The 23,124-nt window shown below is 45.7% G+C and overlaps 1 protein-coding gene across 1 annotated transcript; it reads left to right on the top strand.

Moving 5' to 3' along the window:
- The first annotated feature begins 13,458 nt into the window (after positions 1-13,458).
- LOC543054 (calcium-dependent protein kinase 1) lies at positions 13,459-17,425 on the top strand. The gene is made up of 8 exons (XM_044493204.1): positions 13,459-14,234; positions 14,853-14,996; positions 15,079-15,231; positions 15,543-15,658; positions 15,749-15,916; positions 16,254-16,381; positions 16,467-16,566; positions 17,086-17,425. Exons 1-8 carry the CDS (start codon positions 13,574-13,576, stop codon positions 17,170-17,172), a joined length of 1,557 nt encoding a protein of 518 aa, XP_044349139.1. The 5' UTR covers positions 13,459-13,573; the 3' UTR covers positions 17,173-17,425.
- The last annotated feature ends 5,699 nt before the right edge of the window (positions 17,426-23,124 follow it).

Raw genomic sequence — 23,124 nt, forward strand, 5'->3', positions numbered from 1 at the left:
TCTCATACATGGATCCCATCTCAGATTTCATGGCTTCAAGCCATTTTGCGGAATCTGGGCTCATCATCGCTTCCTCATAGTTCGTAGGTTCGCCATGGTCAAGTAACATGACTTCCAGAATAGGATTACCGTACCACTCTGGTGCAGATCTTACTCCGGTAGACCTACGAGGTTCAGTAGTAACTTGATCTAAAGTTTCATGATCAATATCATTAGCTTCCTCACTGATTGGTGTAGTTGTCACAGGAACTGGTTCTTGTGATGAACTACTTTCCAATAAGGGAGCAGGTATAGATACCTCATCAAGTTCTACTTTCCTCCCACTCACTTCTTTTAAGAGAAACTCCTTCTCTAGAAAGGATCCGAATTTAGCAACGAAAATCTTGCTCTCAGATCTGTGATAGAAGGTGTACCCAATAGTCTCTTTTGGGTATTCTATGAAGACACATTTCTCCGATTTGGGTTCGAGCTTATTTGGTTGAAGTTTCTTCACATAAGCATCGCAGGCCCAAACTTTAAGAAACGACAACTTTGGTTTCTTGCCAAACCATAGTTCATAAGGCGTCGTCTCAACGGATTTTGATGGTGCCCTATTTAACGTGAATGCGGCCGTCTCTAAAGCATAACCCCAAAATGATAGCGGTAAATCAGTAAGAGACATCATGGATCGCACCATATCTAGTAAAGTACGATTACAATGTTCGGACACACCATTTCGTTGTGGTGTTCCGGGTGGCGTGAGTTGCGAAACTATTCCGCATTGCTTCAAATGTAAACCAAACTCGTAACTCAAATATTCTCCTCCACGATCAGATCATAGAAATTTTATTTTCTTGTTACGATGATTTTCCACTTCACTCTAAAATTCTTTGAACTTTTCAAATGTTTCAGACTTGTGTATCATCAAGTAAATATACCCATATCTGCTCAAATCATCTGTGAAGGTGAGAAAATAATGATACCCGCCGCGAGCCTCAATATTCATTGGACCACATACATCAGTATGTATGATTTCCAATAAATCAGTTGCTCGCTCCATAGTTCCGGAGAATGGCGTTTTAGTCATCTTGCCCATGAGGCACGGTTCACAAGTACCAAGTGATTCATAATCAAGTGATTCCAGAAGTCCATCAGTATGGAGTTTCTTCATGCGCTTTACACCGATATGACCTAAACGGCAGTGCCACAAATAAGTTGCACTATCATTATCAACTCTGCATCTTTTGGCTTCAACATTATGAATATGTGTATCACTACTATCGAGATTCAATAAAAATAGACCACTCTTCAAGGGTGCATGACCATAAAAGATATTACTCATATAAATAGAACAACCATTATTCTCTGATTTAAATGAATAACAGTCTCGCATCAAACAAGATCCAGATATAATGTTCATGCTCAACGCTGGCACCAAATAACAATTATTTAGGTCTAAAACTAATCCCGATGGTAGAAGTAGAGGTAGCGTGCCGACCGCGATCACATCGACTTTGGAACCATTTCCCACGCGCATCATCACCTCGTCCTTAGCCAATCTTCGCTTAATCCGTAGTCCCTGTTTCAAGTTGCAAATATTAGCAACAGAACCAGTATCAAATACCCAGGTACTACTGCGAGCATTAGTAAGGTACACATCAATAACATGTATATCACATATACCTTTGTTCACTTTGCCATCCTTCTTATCCGCCAAATACTTGGGGCAGTTCCTCTTCCAGTGTCCAATTTGCTTGCAATAGAAGCACTCAGTCTCAGGCTTAGGTCCAGACTTGGGTTTCTTCTCTTGAGCAGCAACTTGTTTGCTGTTCTTCTTGAAGTTCCCCTTCTTCTTCCCTTTGCCCTTTTTCTTGAAACTGGTGGTCTTGTTAACCATCAACACTTGATGCTCCTTCTTGATTTCTACCTCCGCAGCTTTTAGCATTGCGAAGAGCTCGGGAATAGTCTTGTCCATCCCTTGCATATTATAGTTCATCACGAAGCTCTTGTAGCTTGGTGGCAGTGATTGAAGAATTCTGTCAATGGCACTATCATCAGGAAGATTAACTCCCAGTTGAATCAAGTGATTATTATACCCAGACATTTTGAGTATGTGTTCACTGACAGAACTATTCTCCTCCATCTTACATCTATAGAACTTGTTGGAGACTTCATATCTCTCAATCCGGGCATTTTCTTGAAATATTAACTTCAACTCCTGGAACATCTCATATGCTCCATGACGTTCAAAACGTCGTTGAAGACCCGGTTCCAAGCCGTAAAGCATGGCACACTGAACTATCGAGTAGTCATCAGCTTTGCTCTGCCAGACGTTCTTAACGTCGTCAGTTGCATCTGCAGTAGGCCTGGCACCCAGCGGTGCTTCCAGGACGTAATTCTTCTGTGCAACAATGTGGATAATCCTCAAGTTATGGACCCAGTCCGTGTAGTTGCTACCATCATCTTTCAACTTAGCTTTCTCAAGGAACGCATTAAAATTCAACGGAACAACAACACGAGCCATCTATCTACAACAAACATAGACAAGCAAAATACTATTAGGTACTAAGTTCATGATAAATTTAAGTTCAATTAATCATATTACTTAAGAACTCCCACTTAGACAGACATCTCTCTAGTCATCTAAGTGATCACGTGATCCAAATCAACTAAACCATGTCCGACCATCACGTGAGATGGAGTAGTTTCAATGGTGAACATCACTATGTTGATCATATCTACTATATGATTCACGTTCGACCTTTCGGTCTCCGTGTTCCGAGGCTATATCTGTATATGCTAGGCTCGTCAAGTTTAACCTGAGTATTCCGCGTGTGCAACTGTTGTGCACTCGTTGTATTTGAATGTAGAGCTTATCACACCCGATCATCACATGGTGTCTCAGCACGAAGAACTTTCGCAATGGTGCATACTCAGGGAGAACACTTCTTGATAATTTAGTGAGAGATCATCTTAAAATGCTACCGTCAATCAAAGCAAGATAAGATGCATAAAGGATAAACATCACATGCAATCAATATAAGTGATATGATATGGCCATCATCATCTTGTGCTTGTGATCTCCATCTCCAAAGCACCGTCGTGATCACCATCATCACCGGTGCTACACCTTGATCTCCATCATAGCATCGTTGTCGTTACACCATCTATTGCTTCTACGACTATCTCTACCGCTTAGTGATAAAGTAAAGCAATTACAGGGCGTTTGCATTTCATACAATAAAGCGACAACCATATGGCTCCTGCCAGTTGCCGATAACTTCGGTTACAAAACATGATCATCTCATACAATAGAATATAGCATCACGTCTTGACCATATCACATCACAACATGCCCTGCAAAAACAAGTTAGACGTCCTCTACTTTGTTGTTGCAAATTTTACGTGGCTGCTACGGGCTGAGAAAGAACCGTTCTTACCTACGCATCAAAACCACAACGATAGTTCGTCAAGTTAGTGATGTTTTAACCTTCGCAAGGACCGGGCGTAGCCACACTTGGTTCAACTAAAGTGAGAGAGACAGACACCCGCCAGACACCTTTAAGCACGAGTGCTCGTAACGGTGAAACCAGTCTCGCGTAAGCGTACGCGTAATGTCGGTCCGGGCAGCTTCATCTCACAATACCGCTGAACCAAAGTATGACATGCTGGTAACCAGTATGACTTGTATCGCCAACAACTCACTTGTGTTCTACTCGTGCATATGACATCTACGCATAAAACCAGGCTCGGATGCCACTGTTGGGGAACGTAGTAATTTCAAAAAAATTCCTACGCACACGCAAGATCATGGTGATGCATAGCAATGAGAGGGGAGATTGTTGTCCACGTACCCTCGTAGACCGAAAGCGGAAGCGTTATGACAACGCGGTTGATGTTGTCGTACGTCTTCAAGATCCGACCGATCCAAGTACCGAACGTACGGCACCTCTGAGTTCAGCACACGTTCAGCTTGATGACGATCCCCGGACTCCGATCCAGCAAGGTGTCGGGGAAGAGTTCCGTCAGCATGACGGCGTGGTGACGGTGATGATGTTCTACCGACGCAGGGCTTCGCCTAAGCACCGCTACGATATGACCGAGGTGGAATATGATGGAGGGGGGCACCGCACACGGCTAAGGAACGATCACGAAGATCAACTTGTGTGTCATGGGGTGGCCCCCTGCCCCCGTATATAAAGGAGGGAGGGGGGAGGTGCGGCCGACCCCTTAGGGGTGCGCCTGGAGGAGTCCTACTCCCACCAGGAGTAGGACTCCCCCCTCTTGCCTTGTTGGAGAAGGAAGGGGGAGGGGGAAAGAGGAAAGGGGGGCGCCGGCCCCCTTCCTTGTCCTATTCGGACTAGGGGGGAGGAGGCGCATGGCCTGCCCTCCTCTTCTCCCTCATGGCCCATGTAGGCCCATTAACCCCCGGGGGGTTCCGGTAACCTCCCGGTACTCCGGTAAAATCCCGATTTCACCCGGAACGATTCCAATATCTAAATATAGGCTTCCAATATATCAATCTATATGTCTCGACCATTTCGAGACTCCTCATCATGTCCGTGATCACATCCGGGACTCCGAACAACCTTCGGTACATCAACACTTATAAACTCATAATAAAACTGTCATCGTAACGTTAAGCGTGCGGACCCTACGGGTTCGAGAACTATGTAGACATGACCTAGAACTGTTTCTGGTCAATAATCAATAGCGGAACCTGGATGCTCATATTGGCTCCTACATATTCTACGAAGATCTTTATCGGTCAAACCGCATAACAACATACGTTGTTCCCTTTGTCATCGGTATGTTACTTGCCCGAGATTCGGTCATCGGTATCCAATACCTAGCTCAATCTCGTTACCGGCAAGTCTCTTTACTCGTCATAATGCATCATTCCGTAACTAACTCATTAGCTACATTGCTTGCAAGGCTTATAGTGATGTGCATTACCGAGAGGGCCCAGAGATACCTCTCCGACAATCGGAGTGACAAATCCTAATCTCGAAATACGCCAACTCAACCTGTACCTTTGGAGACACCTGTAGAGCTCCTTTATAATCACCCAGTTACGTTGTGACGTTTGGTAGCACACAAAGTGTTCTTCCGGTAAACGGGAGTTGCATAATCTCATAGTTGTAGGAACTTTGTATAAGTCATGAAGAAAGAAATAGCAACATACTAAACGATCAAGTGCTAAGCTAACGGAATGGGTCAAGTCAACCACATCATTCTCCTAATGATGTGATCCCGTTAATCAAATGACAACACATGTCTATGGTTAGGAAACATAACCATCTTTGATTAATGAGCTAGTCAAGTAGAGGCATACTAGTGACATTATGTTTGTCTATGTATTCACACACGTATCATGTTTCCAATTAATACAATTATAGCATGAATAATAAACATTTATCATGATATGAGGAAATAAATAATAACTTTATTATTGCCTCTAGGGCATATTTCCTTCACAAGGCATGATGTGATATAAATTGTTGTATGAGATGAGCATGTTCTGTAACAAAGTTATTGGCAAGTGGCAGGAGCCATATGGTTGTCGCTTTATTGTATGCAATGCAATCGCCATGTAATTGTTTTACTTTATCACTAAACGGTAGCGATAGTCATAGTAACAATAGTTGGCGAGACGACAACGATGCTACGATGGATATCAAGGTGCGCGCTGGTGACGATGGAGATCATGACGATGCTTCATTGGTGGAGATCATAAGCACAAGATGATGATGGCCATATCATGTCACATATTTTTGATTGCACGTGATGTTTTGTCCTTTATGCATCTTATTTTGCTTAGTACGGCGGTAGCATTATAAGATGATCCCTTACTAAATTTCAAGGTATAAGTGTTCTCCCTGAGTATGCACCGTTGCTACAGTTCATCGTGCCAAGACACCACATGATGATCGGGTGTGATAAGCTCTACATTCACACACAATGGGTGCAAGTCAGTTTTGCACACACAGAATACTCGGGTTAAACTTGACGAGCCTAGCATATGCAGATATGGCCTTGAAACACTAAGACCGAAAGGTCGAGCATGAATTATACAGTAGATATGATCAACATAGTGATGTTCACCATTGAATACTACTCCATCTCACGTGATGATCGAACATGGTTTAGTTTATTTGGATCACGTGATCACTTAGATGATTAGAGGGATGTCTATCTAAGTGGGAGTTCTTAAGTAATATGATTAATTAAACTTTAATTTATCATGAAATTAGTGCCTGATAGTATTTTGCATGTCTATGTTGTTGTAGATCTATGCCCGTGCTACCGTTCCTTTGAATTTTAATGCGTTCCTAGAGAAAGCTAAGTTGAAAAATGATGGCAGCAACTACACGGACTGGGTCCGTAACTTGAGGACTATCCTCATTGCTGAACAGAAGAATTACGTCTTGGAAGCACCGTTGGGTGCCAGGCCTGCTGCAGATGCTACTGATGACGTTAAGAACATCTGACAGAGCAAAGCTGATGACTACTCGATAGTTAAGTGTGCCATGCTTTACGACTTAGAACCGGGACTTCAACGCTGTTTTGAACATCATGGAGCATATGAGATGTTCCAGGAGTTGAAGTTAATATTTCAAGCAAATGCCCAGATTGAGAGATATGAAGTCTCCAATAAGTTCTACAACTGTAAAATGGAGGAGAATAGTTCTGTCAGTGAACACATACTCAGAATGTTCGGGTACCATAACCACTTGACTCAACTGGGAGTTAATCTTCCTGATGATAGTGTCATTGACATAGTTTTTCAATCACTGCCACCAAGCTATAAAGGCTTCGTGATGAACTATAATATGCAAGGGATGAACAAGACTATTCCCGAGCTCTTGGCAATGCTAAAGGCTGCAGAGGTAGAAATCAAAAAGGAGCATCAAGTGTTGATGGTCAACAAGACCACTAGTTTCAAGAAAAAGGGCAAAGGGAAGAAAGGGAACTTCAAGAAGAACAGAAAAAAGGTTGCTGCTCAAGAGAAGAAACCCAAGTCTGGACCTAGTCCTGAAACTAAGTGCTTCTACTGCAAAGGCACTAGTCACTGGAAGCGGAACTACCCCAAGTATTTGGCGGATAAGGATGGCAAAGTGAAAGGTATATTTGATATACATGTTATTGATGTGTACTTAACTAATGCTCGCAGTAGCGCCTAGGTATTTGATATTGGTTCTGTTGCTCATATTTGCAACTCGAAATAGGGGCTATGGATTAAGCGAAGATTGGCTAAGGACGAGGTGACGATGCGCGTGGGAAATGGTTCCAAGGTCGATGTGATCGCCGTCAGCACGCTACCTCTACATCTACCATCGGGATTAGTTTTAGACCTGAATAATTGTTATTTGGTGCCAGCGTTGAGCATGAACATTATATCTGGATCTTGTTTGATGCGAGATGGTTATTCATTTAAATCAGAGAATAATGGTTGTTCTATTTATATGAGTAATATCTTTTATGGTCATGCACCCTTGCTGAGTGGTCTATTTTTGTTGAATCTCGAGAGTGATGATACACATATTCATAATATTGAAGCCAAAAGATGCAAAGTTAATAGTGATAGTGCAACTTATTTGTTGCACTATTGTTTGGGTCATATCGGTGTAAAGCGCATGAAGAAACTCCATGCTGATGGACTTTTGGAATCACTTGGTTATGAATCACTTGGTGCTTGCGAACCGTGCCTCATGGGCAAGATGACTAAAATTCCGTTCTCCGGAACAATGGAACGAGCTACTGACTTGTTGGAAATAATACATACCGATGTATGCGGTCCAATGAGTATTGAGGCTCGTGGTGGCTATCGTTATTTTCTTACCTTCACAGATGATTTGAGCAGATATGGTTATATCTACTTAATGAAACATAAGTCTGAAACATTTGAAAAGTTCAAAGAATTTCAGAGCGAAGTGAAAAATCATCGTAACAAGAAAATAAAGTTTCTACGATCTGATCGTGGAGGTGAATATTTGAGTTACAAGTTTGGTCTTCATTTGAAATAACATGGGATAGTTTCACAACTAACGCCACCTGGAACACCACAGTGAAATGGTGTGTCCGAACGCCGTAACCGTACTTTATCGGATATGGTGCGATCTATGATGTCTCTTACTAATTTACCGCTATCGTTTTGGGGTTATGCTTTAGAGACGGCTGCATTCACTTTAAATAGTGCACCATCAAAATCCATTGAGACGATGCCTTATGAACTGTGGTTTGGCAAGAAACCAAAGTTGTCGTTTCTTAAAATTTGGGGCTGTGATGCTTATGTGAAAAAGCTTCAACGTGATAAGCTTGAACCCAAATCGGAGAAGTGCTTCTTCACAGGATACCCAAAGGAAACTGTTGGGTACACCTTCTATCGTAGATCCGAAGGCAAAATATTTGTTACTAAGAATGGATCCTTTCTAGAGAAGGAGTTTCTCTCAAAAGAAGTGAGTGGGAGGAAAGTAGAACTTGATGAGGTAATTGTACCTTCTCCCTTATTGGAAAGTAGTCATTACAGAAATCAGTTCCAGTGATTCCTACACCAATTAGTGAGGAAGTTAATGATGATGATCATGAAGCTTCAGATCAAGTTACTACCGAACCCCATAGGTCTTCCAGAGTAAGGTCCGCACCAGAGTGGTACGGTAATCTTGTTCTAGAAGTCATACTAGACCATGATGAACCTACGAACTATGAGGAAGCGATGATGAGCCCAGATTCCGCGAAATGGCTTGAGGCCATGAAATCTGAGATGGGATCCATGTATGAGAACAAAGTGTGGATTTTGGTGGACTTGCCCGGTGATCGGCAAGCCATAGAAAATAAATGGATCTTTACGAAGAAGACCGATGCAGACGGTAATGTTACTGTCTACAAAGCTCGACTTGTTGCAAAAGGTTTTTGACAAGTTCAAGGAGTTGACTACGATGAGACTTCCTCACCTGTAGCGATGCTTAAGTCTGTCTGAATCATGTTAGCGATTGCCGCATTTTATGATTATGAAATTTGGCAGATGGATGTCAAAACTGCATTCCTGAATGGATTTCTGGAAGAAGAGTTATATATGATGCAACAAGAAGGTTTTATCGATCCAAAGGGTGCTAACAAAGTGTGCAAGCTCCAGCGATCCATTTATGGACTGGTGCAAGCCTCTCGGAGTTGTAATAAACGCTTTGATAGTGTGATCAAAGCATATGGTTTTATATAGACTTTTGGAGAAGCCTGTATTTACAAGAAAGTGAGTGGGATCTCTGTAGCATTTCTGATATAATATGTGGATGACATATTGTTGATTGGAAATGATATAGAATTTCTGGATAGCATAAAGGGATATCTGAATAAGAGTTTTTCTTTGAAAGACCTCGGAGAAGCTACTTACATATTGGGCATCAAGATCTATAGAGATAGATCAAGATGCTTAATTCGACTTTCACAAAGCACATACTTTGATAAAGTTTTGAAGAAGTTCAAAATGGATCAATCAAAGAAAGGGTTCTTGCTTGTGTTACAAGGTGTGAAGTTGAGTCAGACTCAATGCCCGACCACTATAGAAGATAGAGAGAAAATGAAAGTCATTCCCTATGCTTCGGCCATAGGTTTTATCATGTATGCAATGTTGTGTACCAGACCTAATGTGTGCCTTGCTATAAGCATATCGGGGGGGTACCAAAGTAATCCCAGAGTGGATCACTGGACAGCGGTCAAGAACATCCTGAAATATCTAAAAAGGACTAAGGATATGTTTCTCGTTTATGGAGGTGAAAAAGAGCTCGTCGTAAACGGTTACGTCGATGCAAGCTTTGGCACTGATCCGGATGACTCAAAGTCGCAAACCGAATACGTATTTTTATTGAGTGGAGGAACTGTCAGTTGGTGCAGTTCCAAGCAAAGCGTCATGGCGGGATCTACGTGTGAAGCGGAGTACATTGCTGCTTCGGAAGCAGCAAATGAAGGAGTTTGGATGAAGGAGTTCATACCCGATCTAGGTGTCATACCTAGTGCATGGGGTCCAATAAAAATCTTTTGTGACAATACTGGTGCAATTGCCTTGGCAAAGGAATCCAGATTTCACAAGAGAACCAAGCACATCAAGAGATGCTTCAATTCTATCCGTCATCAAGTATCGGAGGGGGGCATAGAGATTTGCAAGATACACACGGATCTGAATGTTGCAGACCCGTTGACTAAGCCTCTTCCACGAGCAAAACATGATCAGCACCAAAGCTCAATGGGTGTTAGAATCATTATCATGTAATCTAGATTATTGACTCTACTGCAAGTGGGAGACTGAAGGAAATATGCCCTAGAGGCAATAATAAAGTTGTTATTTATATTTCCTTCTATCATGATAAATGTTTATTATTCATGCTAGAATTGTAGTAACCGGAAACTTAGTACATGTGTGAATACATAGACAAAACAAAGTGTCCCTAGTATGCCTCTACTTGACTAGCTCGTTAAACAAAGATGGTTATGTTTGCTGACCATAGACATGTGTTGTCATTTGATGAACGGGATCACATCATTAGGAGAATGATGTGATGGACATGACCCATCCGTTAGCTTAGCATTATGATCGTGTCAGTTTCATTGCTACTGCTTTCTTCATGACTTATACAAGTTCCTCAGACTATGAGATTATGCAACTCCCGAATACCGGAGGAACACTTTGTGTGCTACCAAATATCACAATGTAAATGGGTGATTATAAAGGTGCTCTACAGGTGTCTCCGAAGGTGTTTTTGGGTTGGCATAGATCGAGATTAGGATTTGTCACTCCGTGTTTCGGAGAGGTATCTCTAGGCCCTCTCGATAATACTCATCACTATAAGCCTTGCAAGCATTGTGACTAATGAGTTAGTTGCGGGATGAAGTATTACGGAACGAGTAAAGAGACTTACCGGTAACGAGATTGAACTAGGTATGATGATATCGACGATCGAATCTCAGGCAAGTAACATACTGATGACAAAGGGAACAACGTATGTTGTTATGCGGTTTGACCGATAAAGATCTTCGTAGAATATGTAGGAGCCAATATGAGTATCTAGGTTCCGCTATTGGTTATTGACCGGAGATGTGTCTCGGTCATGTCTACATAGTTCTCGAACCCGTAGGATCCGCACGCTTAACGTTCGATGACGATTTGTATTATGAGTTATGTGATTTGATGACCGAAGTTTGTTCGGAGTCCCGGATGAGATCATGGACGTGACGAGGAGTCTCGAAATGGTCGAGACATAAAGATCGATATATTGGAAGGCTATATTCGGACATCGGAAAGGTTCAGAGTGATTCGGGTATTTTTCAGAGTACCGGAGAGTTACGGGAATTCGCCGGGGGAAGTAATGGGCCTTAATGGGCCATGCGGTAAAGGAGAGAAGGGCCTCAAGGGGTGTCCCCGCCCCCCCCCCCATGGGCTGGTCTGAATCGGACTAGGAGGGGGCGGCGCCCCCCTCCTTTCTCCCCTCTTCCTCCTTCCCTCCTTATCCTACTAGGAATAGGAAAGAGGAGGGGAATCCTACTTGGAATGGGGAGTCCTAGTAGGATTCCCCACACCTGGCACGACCCCTTTGGGCCGGCCACCTCTACCCTCCCCTCCTTTATATAAGTGGCCAGGGGGCATCTCATAGACACACAAGTTGATCAAGTTGATCTTTTAGCCGTGTGCGGTGCCTCCCTCCATAGATTTCCACCTCGGTCATATCGTCGTAGTGCTTAGGCGAAGCCCTGCGCCGGTAACTTCATCATCACCGTCAACACGCCGTCGTGCTGAGGAACTCTCCCTCGGCCTCAGTTGAATCTAGAGTTCGAGGGACGTCACCGAGCTGAACGTGTGCAGATCGCGGAAGTGCCGTGTGTTCGGTACTTGATCAGTTGGATTGCGAAGACGCTCGACTACATCAACCGCGTTATTTAACGCTTTCGCTTTCGGTCTACGAGGGTACGTGGACACATTCTCCCCCTCGTTGCTATGCATCACCTAGATAGATCTTGCGTGATCATTGGATTTTTTTTGAAATTACCACGTTCCCCAACACCTTCGTATTCGTTCAACACATGGAGGCCGAGGCGACGGCGGCATAGAAGCTGAAGGGTATGGCATTTAATGTAAAAGTCGAGCTATACGAAGTACAATGGAGAACCCGCCTTGCAAAGCCGAAGTCATGAAGTCGGATATAGCGTCGTCGTTGAAGGCAAGTCCGGGGGCTACTGAGGGAGTCCTGGATTATGGGGTCCTCAGGGAGCCGGCCTATGTGATATGGGCCGGGTTGATGGCCGTGAAGATACAAGACAGAAGGCCTTCTCCCGTATCCGGATGGGACTCTCCTTTGCGTGGATGGCAAGCTTGACGTCCGGATGTGTAGTTTCCTTTCTCTGTAAACCGACTTTGTACGACCCTAATCCCCTTCGGTGTCCATATAACCGGAGGGTTAGTCCGTAGAAGGAATCACAATCATACATGCTAGACATCTTAGGATTTAGCCGTCATAATCTCGAGGTAGATCAACTCTTGTAACCCCTATACTCATCAAAGTCAATCAAGCAGAAAGTAGGGTATTACCTCCATTAAGAGGGACCGAACCTGGGTAAACATCGTGTCCCCTGCCTTCTGTTACCTTCGATCCTTAGACGCACAGTTCGGAACCCCCTACCGAGATCTGCCGGTTTTGACACCGACAGTGGTTCCGCGGTGCTTATGGGCAGAGCCCGTGGCTCGGTGCTGCCCGGTGGCCATGGTCGTGTGGGCGGCGTGGTCGCCGGGATGTGGCGTTCGGTGGTGGTGAGTGTTGGCCGGGGTGCAAACTTGATCTATCTTTGGACGGACCGACGGCGGCGAAGCTCGTTTCCTTCTTGAAGGCGTCGTCGCGACTCTCATTGCTCGTCGTGTCGCTCCAGATGAAACTCTGATCCTCGGGTCGGGCGGTGGCAATGCTCTGTTGTCGTAACCTTCCTGAAGGCGCCGCATTGGAGCACACAGCTCGTCATATGCGATTTCATCTCTTTGGGTGGCGTGTTCACGGTTGAGGACTCCGGTTGCTCTTATAGTACTAGGGGCGGTGTTGCTGCGCTCAGCGCCTATGTATCCTGCCTTGGGTGTGTGCGTGTGTTGTGGTGACGTGGTTTGTACCTGAGTTGTGGGTGGTCGTTGCTTTATATATAAAGCGGAGCGAAAGTTTTTTTCGATAAAGATATTATGGTGGTCACCTTTCAATAAAGAGTACTTTCATGTAAAAAAATACTCGCAAAACTACCCAAATAACTTCGTCATCATATACACCTTAATGATTGGGAGGGTCAGATCATATGCTAAACTTTTGAAGAGGAATGAACAAGAAAGAAACACACACAGTGATTTCTTTCACGGGCTCACGGACGGACAACCTCCCTCCCCGCCACAGCCCGGCAACTCGCTTCCCTTGATCCCTTCCGCACCCACCCGATCGATCCCCCACCCCAACACCGCAGCGCAGATCACGCGGTCGTCTCTCCCCCAAAACTCCCACGCTAGAGCTGCTGCTGCTTCAAAACCCGGCCCCCTATCGCCTCGATCTCCCCTCGTCAAACCCATTCACACACAATGGGCAACCGCACCTCGCGCCACCGCCGCGCCGCCGCGGACCAGCCGGCCACGGCCCCTCCGCCGACGGCCCAGCCCAAACCCCAGCCGCCGCCGAAGCCCCAGACGGCGCCGGCCCCGGCCCCGACGCCGGAAGCGGGACAGGTGGCCATGGGCCGCGTTCTGGGACGCCCGATGGAGGACGTGCGCGCGACCTACACCTTCGGCCGCGAGCTCGGCCGGGGGCAGTTCGGGGTCACCTACCTCGTCACGCACAAGGCTACGGGCCAGCGCTTCGCCTGCAAGTCCATCGCCACGCGGAAGCTCGTCCACCGCGATGACATCGAGGATGTGCAGCGGGAGGTGCAGATCATGCACCACCTCACGGGTCACCGCAACATCGTCGAGCTCCGCGGCGCCTACGAGGACCGCCACTCGGTCAACCTCATCATGGAGCTATGTGAGGGCGGGGAGCTATTCGACCGCATCATCGCGCGGGGGCACTACTCCGAGCGAGCCGCCGCCCTGCTCTGCCGCGAGATGGTCTCCGTCGTGCACAGCTGCCACTCCATGGGGGTTTTCCACCGGGATCTCAAGCCCGAAAACTTTTTGTTTCTCAACAACAAGGAGGACTCGCCGCTCAAGGCCACTGACTTCGGTCTCTCCGTCTTCTTCAAACACGGTGAGCGCTTCATTTGACTACCTCAGTCGGGATGTATGGATTGAATTGTGAGAGATTCTTCCCGTGTTTGACTTGATGTGGATTTTGGTTTGACTTTGAACCGATTTCCGTGGATCGACAGGTTTGAAGTTGGGAAAGTGCTAAAATTAGAGCTAGATACGAGACAGCAATTGGCTTATGCTTATGTCATACTTAGATCTTGTAGATAGATATTATAGCTTTGATTCTTGTTATGGGCTGTTGTTGGTATGGGGATCTAGTGATCGGTCATCTAACTCTTAGTACTTTGGGGACAGTTCTGGCTTGGTGCACAAGGTGATAATGAAATGGCATTGTAGATTTGCATCATTTACAGTTTGAGCACAGTGTTGTTTCTATGATTGATAGTTGAGGGGAAAAAGGATGGCATATATACCTGCAAAACATGCCTGCACGTGTATCAGAAAGACACCTAAAATTATCCGACGAAACCAGTTGCTTCACATGCAAACTGTTGGCCGCACCGAAGATTCTTGTTGTTGCCGTGCTGTTTATCACTAGAAAGTAGAAAGTGCTCTTAATTTTCTTTGTATTCACGGCATGTTTAAAGTGAGCTAAGGCTTACTATGCATCTTACAGGGGAGCAGTTTAAGGATCTCGTTGGAAGTGCGTATTATGTTGCTCCTGAGGTACTGAAGCGGCACTATGGAGCAGAAGCTGACATATGGAGTGCGGGGATTATTCTGTACATCCTTCTGTCTGGTGTTCCTCCTTTTTGGGCAGGTGATGTGTGCCAATTCTCATCTCAGTTAGATTTTTTGCTTTTTATTTATCTGCTAATACGCATGTCTGTTCTATTTTCCAGACAATGAGGATGGCATATTTGAGGCTGTCTTGCTTGGTCACATAGATTTCTCATCTGACCCCTGGCCTTCAATATCTAATGGTGCAAAAGATTTGGTGAAGAAGATGTTGCGGCAAGACCCCAAAGAGCGCTTGACTGCTGCAGAAATTTTGAGTAATTATTCAACTGCTCTTTCTGTTATCATGTGACTGCACACACATTTCATAGCATGGCATTCTTATTTGTGAAGGGATGTGCACTCGCCTAGTAGGTTAGTATCAAATCAACATCAGCCATTCGTCCCAGTGTGTTCCATCTGTATTTTTTTGATACAAAAGCACTGCTAATAATGTTATACTTCCATGGTAATTCAGAAGTAGATTACTGAGTTTATTCTCGTTGTTGAAGACCTGTCATATATTTTTAGGAACTAAATATTCATTTATGTGCAATATAGTTTCTTATCTAGTACTTTACACATTCAGATCACCCATGGATTAGGGAAGATGGAGAGGCTCCAGATAAGCCACTTGACATTACTGTTATCAGTAGAATGAAGCAGTTCCGGGCGATGAACAAGCTTAAGAAAGTTGCATTGAAGGTTATTGAAGACTTCATAATGTTTACCTTCCCTGCTGACAATTGAGTTTCATTAGCAACTAAGTCTACTATTTTCCTCCATTATAACCAGATCGTTGCAGAGAACTTGTCTGAGGAAGAGATTACAGGCTTGAAAGAAATGTTCAGATCCCTGGACACTGATAACAGTGGGACAATTACTCTTGAAGAGCTAAGATCTGGTTTACCAAAACTTGGCACCAAAATTTCTGAATCAGAAATTACACAGTTAATGGAGGCGGTATGTTTGTACTCCACAGGCATATACATTTTTTTTACATGCTACATTTTCCCATACCATATGAATTCCCTAAGTTTAACCCAAATGACCTATCCAGTTCGGAAGTTTGGAAGCAACTACCTTCATAAAAGAAAAAGAAAATAGGCCACTTGCAACTTCACATAGCTTTCTTGACGATGATGTATCAACGTAGACCACAAAATATCATTGTGTGCACATTTGATGGGAAGAGTTTGACGGTAGCATTTAAAAGTGCTTTGCAACTGTTACCAAGTTTCCGTAGTTCTAGCATAAGCCATTTTCTGTCCTTATTCTTTTTCCCTTTATTACAAAACAGGCTGATGTTGATGGAAATGGGACCATTGATTATTCTGAGTTCGTATCAGCGACAATGCACATGAATAGATTGGAGAAGGAAGACCACATACTTAAAGCATTTGAATATTTTGATAAGGACCACAGCGGGTAATTGAACTTAAACTTGAATGTCAAAATTTTGAGTTGTGACTGTTTGCATTGTTTTACTCATTGCTGAAATCTTTGTGTGCAGATACATAACAGTAGATGAGCTGGAAGAAGCTCTGAAGAAGTATGACATGGGGGATGATAAAACAATTAAAGATATTATCGCTGAAGTTGATACAGATCATGTAAGTCTATGTTACAAACATCAATATCATTGCACATAAAATCCACTTGTTCAGGGATGAAAATTTTGATGTGTGTGCCATGTGCACATGTCAGACTTCTTTCATGATGCTGTCATCGCTTTTGCTAGGATTTACTGATCTATCTATATTAGTGATGTACTCCCTCCGTTCCAAAATATCAGTCTTTGTAGAGATTCCACTATGAACCACATACGGATGTATATAGATGCATTTTAGAGTGTAGATTCACTCATTTTGCTTCGTATGTAGTCCATAGTAGAATCTCTACAAAGACTTATATTTAGGAACGGAGGGAGTATATAAATGCATTGAACTAAATTCATGTAGATAAATATAAATAAGAATGTGTGCAATCATCACTACTTCTGCTTCACCATGGAGAATGACAATCATTACTGACCCTATTTTACATTTTTGGAGCTACAACTTGAGTTAACAAATGGCTGCCTGGCCCAGTTCATCACGGTGCTAATAATTTCCTTCTCATTAATTGTTCAGGATGGAAGAATCAACTACCAGGAGTTCGTTGCCATGATGAGAAACAACAGCCCGGAGATTGTTCCAAATCGGCGGCGCATGTTCTAATTATCTTCTACCGTAACATCTTCCTGGCCCCATTATCGTCCAAGAATAATTTTGAGGGATGTGCCGCTTTGATGTTATTGTCCCTCATCTTTAGATTTGGCGTGTATTTCCTTGATCACATGATCGGTTCCATTGCTGCTCCGAGGGTATTATGATCATATGCGTACTCCTCCTGATCATTTATATGGAAACAGGCGTTGTGTAACAGTTTTTTAATGATTATGTTAAGCAGCGCTATATTATTCTGGACAAACATAGCTCAAATATGGTTCTGAATGTCCGCTATGAATGTCCGCTATGAAATGGTGATCGACGCAGATGCGCCACCTACAAGTAGCAAATTTTGATTTTGAACTTCATAGAATAACTGCTCATGCGTTGCATATTTTAGCACGTTAGCCCAAGATTTACATGTTGTTATTAATGTGGTTGTGTAGATAAGTGTTTATATCAAATAAAATCCTGAGATCGCATCTCACGGAGCCTCTGCCCCGACCCAGCCGCAGCCCCAGCCCCAACTCCGGCGGCCTCCTCTCCCTCCACCGCTGCCGCTCCACCCCTCTCCCGCGACCCTCACCTTCTTTGCCAAGGGAGGGAAGGGAAGGCCCTAGATCCGTAGCGGCGACCCGAAACCTAGCCGCCTCCTGGGCGACTCCGAAGGATCCTCCCTCGTCCCCTCCAGCCCCCTTCATCGGCGTGCCACTGGCCGGCGCCGCCACCGATGCCGGCGGTGGTGGTCGTGCCCTTCTCGTCTAAAGACTGAGGGGAGGGGAGTGCACCGTGGCGGCGGCTCCATGGGCGGTTGTGGAGTGGTGGCAACGGTTCAAGGGCAGCGTGGCCTGTAGCCGTGGCCTGAAGCAGTGAAGCCGGAGCGGCGTCTTCGCGGCGGGTGGTGCGCAGCGTCGGCACCAATCTCCGGCGCCGCGATGGTGCGTCGGATCAGGGCCTAAGGGTTCGATCTGGGTCGCCTCCTGCCATGGACTATTTGTGGCCGTGCGCTTTGGCTGCCTTCTCCGATGCTGCTCCCATCGATGGTGTAGGGGGCTGCTGGTGTGCTCAAATAAAGGCGGCAATCCTAGGGTTCCTCTTGCGCCAAGACGAAGATCTGCCTGACGCATGTCCATCCTGATCTGGCCGGAGTGACGGGTTCTGGAAGGCTTCGCTGGCAAACTCCCATGGGTGTGTTATGACTGGAGATTGCTGGATCGGGTGGGATTCGGTCGTGCCGATTGGTTCTCCGTTAAGGAGCGAGTGGTGCGAAGCTCTGCTATCTGTTGCCATCAGGGGATATGTTTAGCTCCATGGTGAAGTCAGAGGCGGAGAATGTCATGGAAGCCGGGATTAGAGGACTAGTAATGGTGATTGAAGCCTACGACGTTGAGGAACTTCCTTGGAGTTTCGGGATTCGTAGCAGCGGTATGTAAGTGGGGGCGACAACACATGTGAAGTTCAAAGTCTTGCCTTTGAGGGTGAAAATCCAAGGTCTAACCTTAATTGGTTGTGCCTAGCAATGGTCTTGTTGAATGCATTGTTTTGCGAGCGGGGATTATCTCTAGGGTGAAAATTCAAGATCTACGATTGGGCGACGATGGCGTTGGTTGTCACATCCCTAGCTTCTGGTTTGCTCTGAGCTAGCTAGTCATGTGTTGCATCATGTTTAAATTTTGCCTAAAATTGAAATGGGGATGTTCAAACCCTAGCATTAAATCAACTCAACTAGGGTGAATTAAAATCTTTTCAATAAACCCAAAAGGTTCCTAAGAAAAGTTCATGATTTCTGGTTAAGGTGGAAACCTCTGCCAAAAATGATGAATATATTCTTAGGTCATTTTTGGATTTTTGAATTAAATCATATTGTATTTGACTTTGGGCATTTAAATACTATATATAATTTAAATGTTCAAATAAATGTTGGAAATTGTTAAGGGTCACTGAAATAATTCAGAAAGCACCCATAATTGTTTCCAGGAATTTATTAAATGATTTGGTATTTTAAATCAAATCAAAAACAAAATAACAGAAATAGAAAAGAAATAAAAGAGAGAGAGAGAAGGAAGTTACCTGGCGCCCACTTACCTGGCCCAGCACGGCCCAGCCCATCTCCACTCCCCCCCCTGTCGTCTTCCTCTGCCAGTAGGCAGAGGCGAGGCGTGGCGCGCGCCCGAGAGGCCTCGGCCACCTCCTGCTTCCCCCTGGCCACCTCCTGCTTCCTCCTCGACGCCCCGGAGACGCCACGCACCTCCCTGCCTCTCTCCCTCACTCTCCCGCGTCCTCATCCTCTCCCCTGGACCTCTCTCTCACTCGCCCGAACGGAGCCGCCGCCACCGACGAGCTCCCTCGCGGCCACCGCCACCCCCTAGCCTCGCCGATGCGCTCAAAGGCTCCGCCTCGACCCCCTCTTTCTCCCCACCGAGCCACAAGGTCCCGGACACGCTGCAACGCCGCCACCATCGCCGTTTCCATCGCCGGCCGCCGAGGATCTTCATCGTCGATTCGCCGCCGTCTCCGCTTCCCCGAGCTCGTCATCTACCCCATCCGAACCACCGTGAGCTCCTGCACGTTTTGCCCCTAACCCCGTGGCTTGCCGCTCGCCGTAGCCGCCATTTCATAGCTGGCCGTAGCACGCCGCCGCCTGAGCTCGTCGCCGGCGTAGCTCCGGTGACCATTTGGTCACCCTGGCATGCCTAACTCGCTCCCCGCACCGCGTAGCGCCCCGCTAGCCGCTCACCTCGCTCGTTTGCGCACCGTAGCACTAACTCGCCCCAACCCCGAGCTCCGGCCGCCGCCTCGGGCTCCACTCCGGCGAACCCCGGCCACCCCCGCACCTCCCGTTGGCCCCCCTAGATGCGCACGGGCACGGGCTACCTCCTGGTGCCCTTGGCGCGTCGATCCGATGCCCCTAGCGCAAGTCCGGCGTCCCCCGCCGTGCTCTGTGGTCGTCGTCGGCTAAACTCCGGCGAGAGCTGACGTGGCCGGTCATTAGGGCCTAACCACCCCGCTAACCCAGGCCTAGAGCCACTGACATGTGGGCCCTAGTGCCCCTAATCTTTAATTAAACTAAACTAACCCCCCCTGTCTAACCTGTGTCACTGACGTGTGGACCCCACACGTCAGGTTTGACCGGACCAGCCCAGTTGACTCTGCTGACGTCACAGTGACGTGGTGCTGACGCCATAAATCATTTTCTGGAATTATTTTAATTCTAAATATTCAGGAAATTCCAGAAAATGCCTAAAACTTCTAAAATTCATAGAAATTCAACCGTAACTCCAAATTAAATAATTTATATATGAAAAATTATCAGAAAAATTCAAGGAATCCATCTGTACCATTTTCATGCATGTTTGAACAATGTTTGTCCTCTGTTTTGGACAAAACAAATAAAGGGCATTTAAATAATCATATATGGAGTTGGAAATTGAATCATGTGTTCAAACCAACTTCATTTAAATCATAGCTAGATGCACTAGCCCAAAACACATTCATATTGCCATGTCATAGCATGCATCATATTGTGCATTGCATTGATCGTGTTTCTTCTGTGTTTGCCGGTGTTGTTCCCCCTCGGTAGACGTTGTACCGACGATGTGATCGTTGACACTGATGAAGACTCAATGTTATCTTCAGAAGTGCCAGGCAAGCAAAACCCCCTTGTTCATTCCGATACAATCCCACTCTCTCGCTCCTGCTCTCTTTTACTGCATTAGGACAACAACGATTCATCTGTTACTTGCTGCGGTAGCTGAACCCCTTTATCCTTTGCATGACCTGTCATTCCACAGTAAATAGATGAAACCCACTAGCATGAGTAGGAGTTGTTTGAGCCCTGATGTGCCTACTCATTCATGCTTGTTTGTCATGCCTGCTACTGCTTAGAGTTGAGTCAGGTCTGATTCATCGAGGATGAATCAGAGGTGTGAGAATATGTCCGACTGTGTGTGAGCTAAGTGTGTGAACACGATTTGGTAAAAGGTGTCGGTGAGAGGCCATGTAGGAGTACATGGTGGGTTGTCTCATTGAAGCCGTCCTCAGGAACTGAGTTCTGTGTTTGTGATCCATGATTCAGCTACTACCATACATTGGGCCCTGAAATATGACCCCGCTCGACTTCTTATTCACCCTAGTCCTCTGTCCAGGAGTTGCAAGTAGTTTCTGGTGTTTGTAGCTTACTGGAGGCCGTGGACAGCGCTGACCGTAGGGGTGGGCTGTGATGCGGTAGGTACGTGGCACGGTGTACCGGATGCCCGTTTGGTATCTCGGGAACCCTGTTCACATCGTTTGGGGCTGTGAGCGAAACTCCGGCCGGATCTCCTCATGGATGGAACCCGAATAGGCGATAAACCTGGACTAGAGACTTGAGTGTTTAGGTAGGTCGTGGTCTACACCCACGTCGGCTTTCGCTTGAAGTCTGCCGAGCACATGTCGTGTGCAGACGCTAAGTGGTGGAAACATGTATGAAGAAGTACACCCCTGCAGGGTTAACATCATCTATTCGAATAGCCGTGTCCGCGGTAAAGGACTTCTGGGTTGCTTATATCAGTTCATAGACAAGTGAAAGTGGATACTCTAAAATACGCAAGATAAGCGTGAGTGCTATGGATGGCGTTCTCGTAGGGAGACGGGAGCGGATCCATAGTGGTGTATTGATATGGTGAATATGTGGACTCGTGTGCGCCACCTCAAAAGAGTTGCTTGCAGTCGTAGTTTAGGATAGCCACCGAGTCAAAGCTGGCCTGCTGCAGTTAAACCCCACCATCCCCTTGTTGATAATGATGCATATGTAGTTAGTTCTGATGTAAGTCTTGCTGGGTACATTTGTACTCACGTTTGCCTATTTTATGTTTTTGCAGAGAGACTTCGGTCTCACTAGTAGTTCCACGTGGACTTCGACGTTTAGCTTGTTACCTCAGCTACGGTCTTGTGCCCCGGCAGGATTTGGTAGATAGTCAGGCTTCTCAGCCTTTTTCAGTTATAGATGTCTGTACCCAGACATGATAGCTTCCGCTTGTGCTTTGATTTGTATGCTCTGATTGTTGGGTCATGAGACCCATGTTTGTAATATCTCGCTCCTCGGAGCCTATTGAATAAATTACTTGAGTCGTAGAGTCATGTTGTGATGCCATGTTGTATTTGCACATATCGAGCATATTGTGTGTATGTTATTGAAATGCTTGGTATGTGTGGGATCTGACCATCTAGTTGTTTATCTTTAGTAGCCTCTCTTACGGGGAAATGTCTCCTAGTGTTTCCACCGAGCCATGGTAGCTTGCTACTGCTCCGGAACACTTAGGCTGGCCGGCATGTGTCCTTCTTCGTTCCTGTGTCTGTCCCTTCGGGGAAATGTCACGCGATGAATACCGGAGTCCTGTTAGCCCGCTACAGCCCGGTTCACCGGAGTCCTGCTAGCCCAGTGCTACAGCCTGGATTCACTCGCTGATGACCGACACGTTCGATGCTGGGTCATGGATGCCTGTCCCTGTAAGTCTGTGCCACTTTGGGTTTACGACTAGCCATGTCAGCCCGGGCTCCTTATCATATGGATGCTAGCGACACTGTCATATACGTGTGCCAAAAGGCGCAAACGGTCCCGGGCAAAGGTAAGGCGACACCCGTGGGAATACCGTGCGTGAGGCCGCAAAGTGATATGAGGTGTTACATGCTAGATCGATGTGGCATTGAGTCGGGGTCCTGACAGCGTTGGTATCAGAGCTTGACTGCCTGTAGGATTACCAAGCCAAACTGGTCGAAGTTGAGTCTAGAAATTCTTTAGTTATATAAGGGAATTGATTGTGGGATGGAACGTAAGGCTCTTTTTACTCCTTACACCTTATGCCTTCTGATCTGAGTCATCATCATCTCTTCTACGGGGATTAAGAACTAGGCTATCTCTTCTTTCTATCAGGATCACGTGTTACTAATCCGTAGACTTATAAGATTTTTGGACTTAAGCCT

Source organism: Triticum aestivum, chromosome 3B, assembly GCF_018294505.1.
Source record: "Triticum aestivum cultivar Chinese Spring chromosome 3B, IWGSC CS RefSeq v2.1, whole genome shotgun sequence".
NCBI classification, from domain to species: Eukaryota; Viridiplantae; Streptophyta; class Magnoliopsida; order Poales; family Poaceae; genus Triticum; species Triticum aestivum.

Bases quoted from the DNA above. Each gene is read 5' to 3' on its own strand.
- LOC543054 (XM_044493204.1), top strand. From the start codon at position 13,574: ATGGGCAACCGCACCTCGCGCCACCGCCGCGCCGCCGCGGACCAGCCG. The intron at 14,235-14,852 runs GTGAGCGCTTCA...TGCATCTTACAG, and splicing joins CTCCGTCTTCTTCAAACACG to GGGAGCAGTTTAAGGATCTC. The intron at 15,917-16,253 runs GTATGTTTGTAC...ATTACAAAACAG, and splicing joins TTACACAGTTAATGGAGGCG to GCTGATGTTGATGGAAATGG.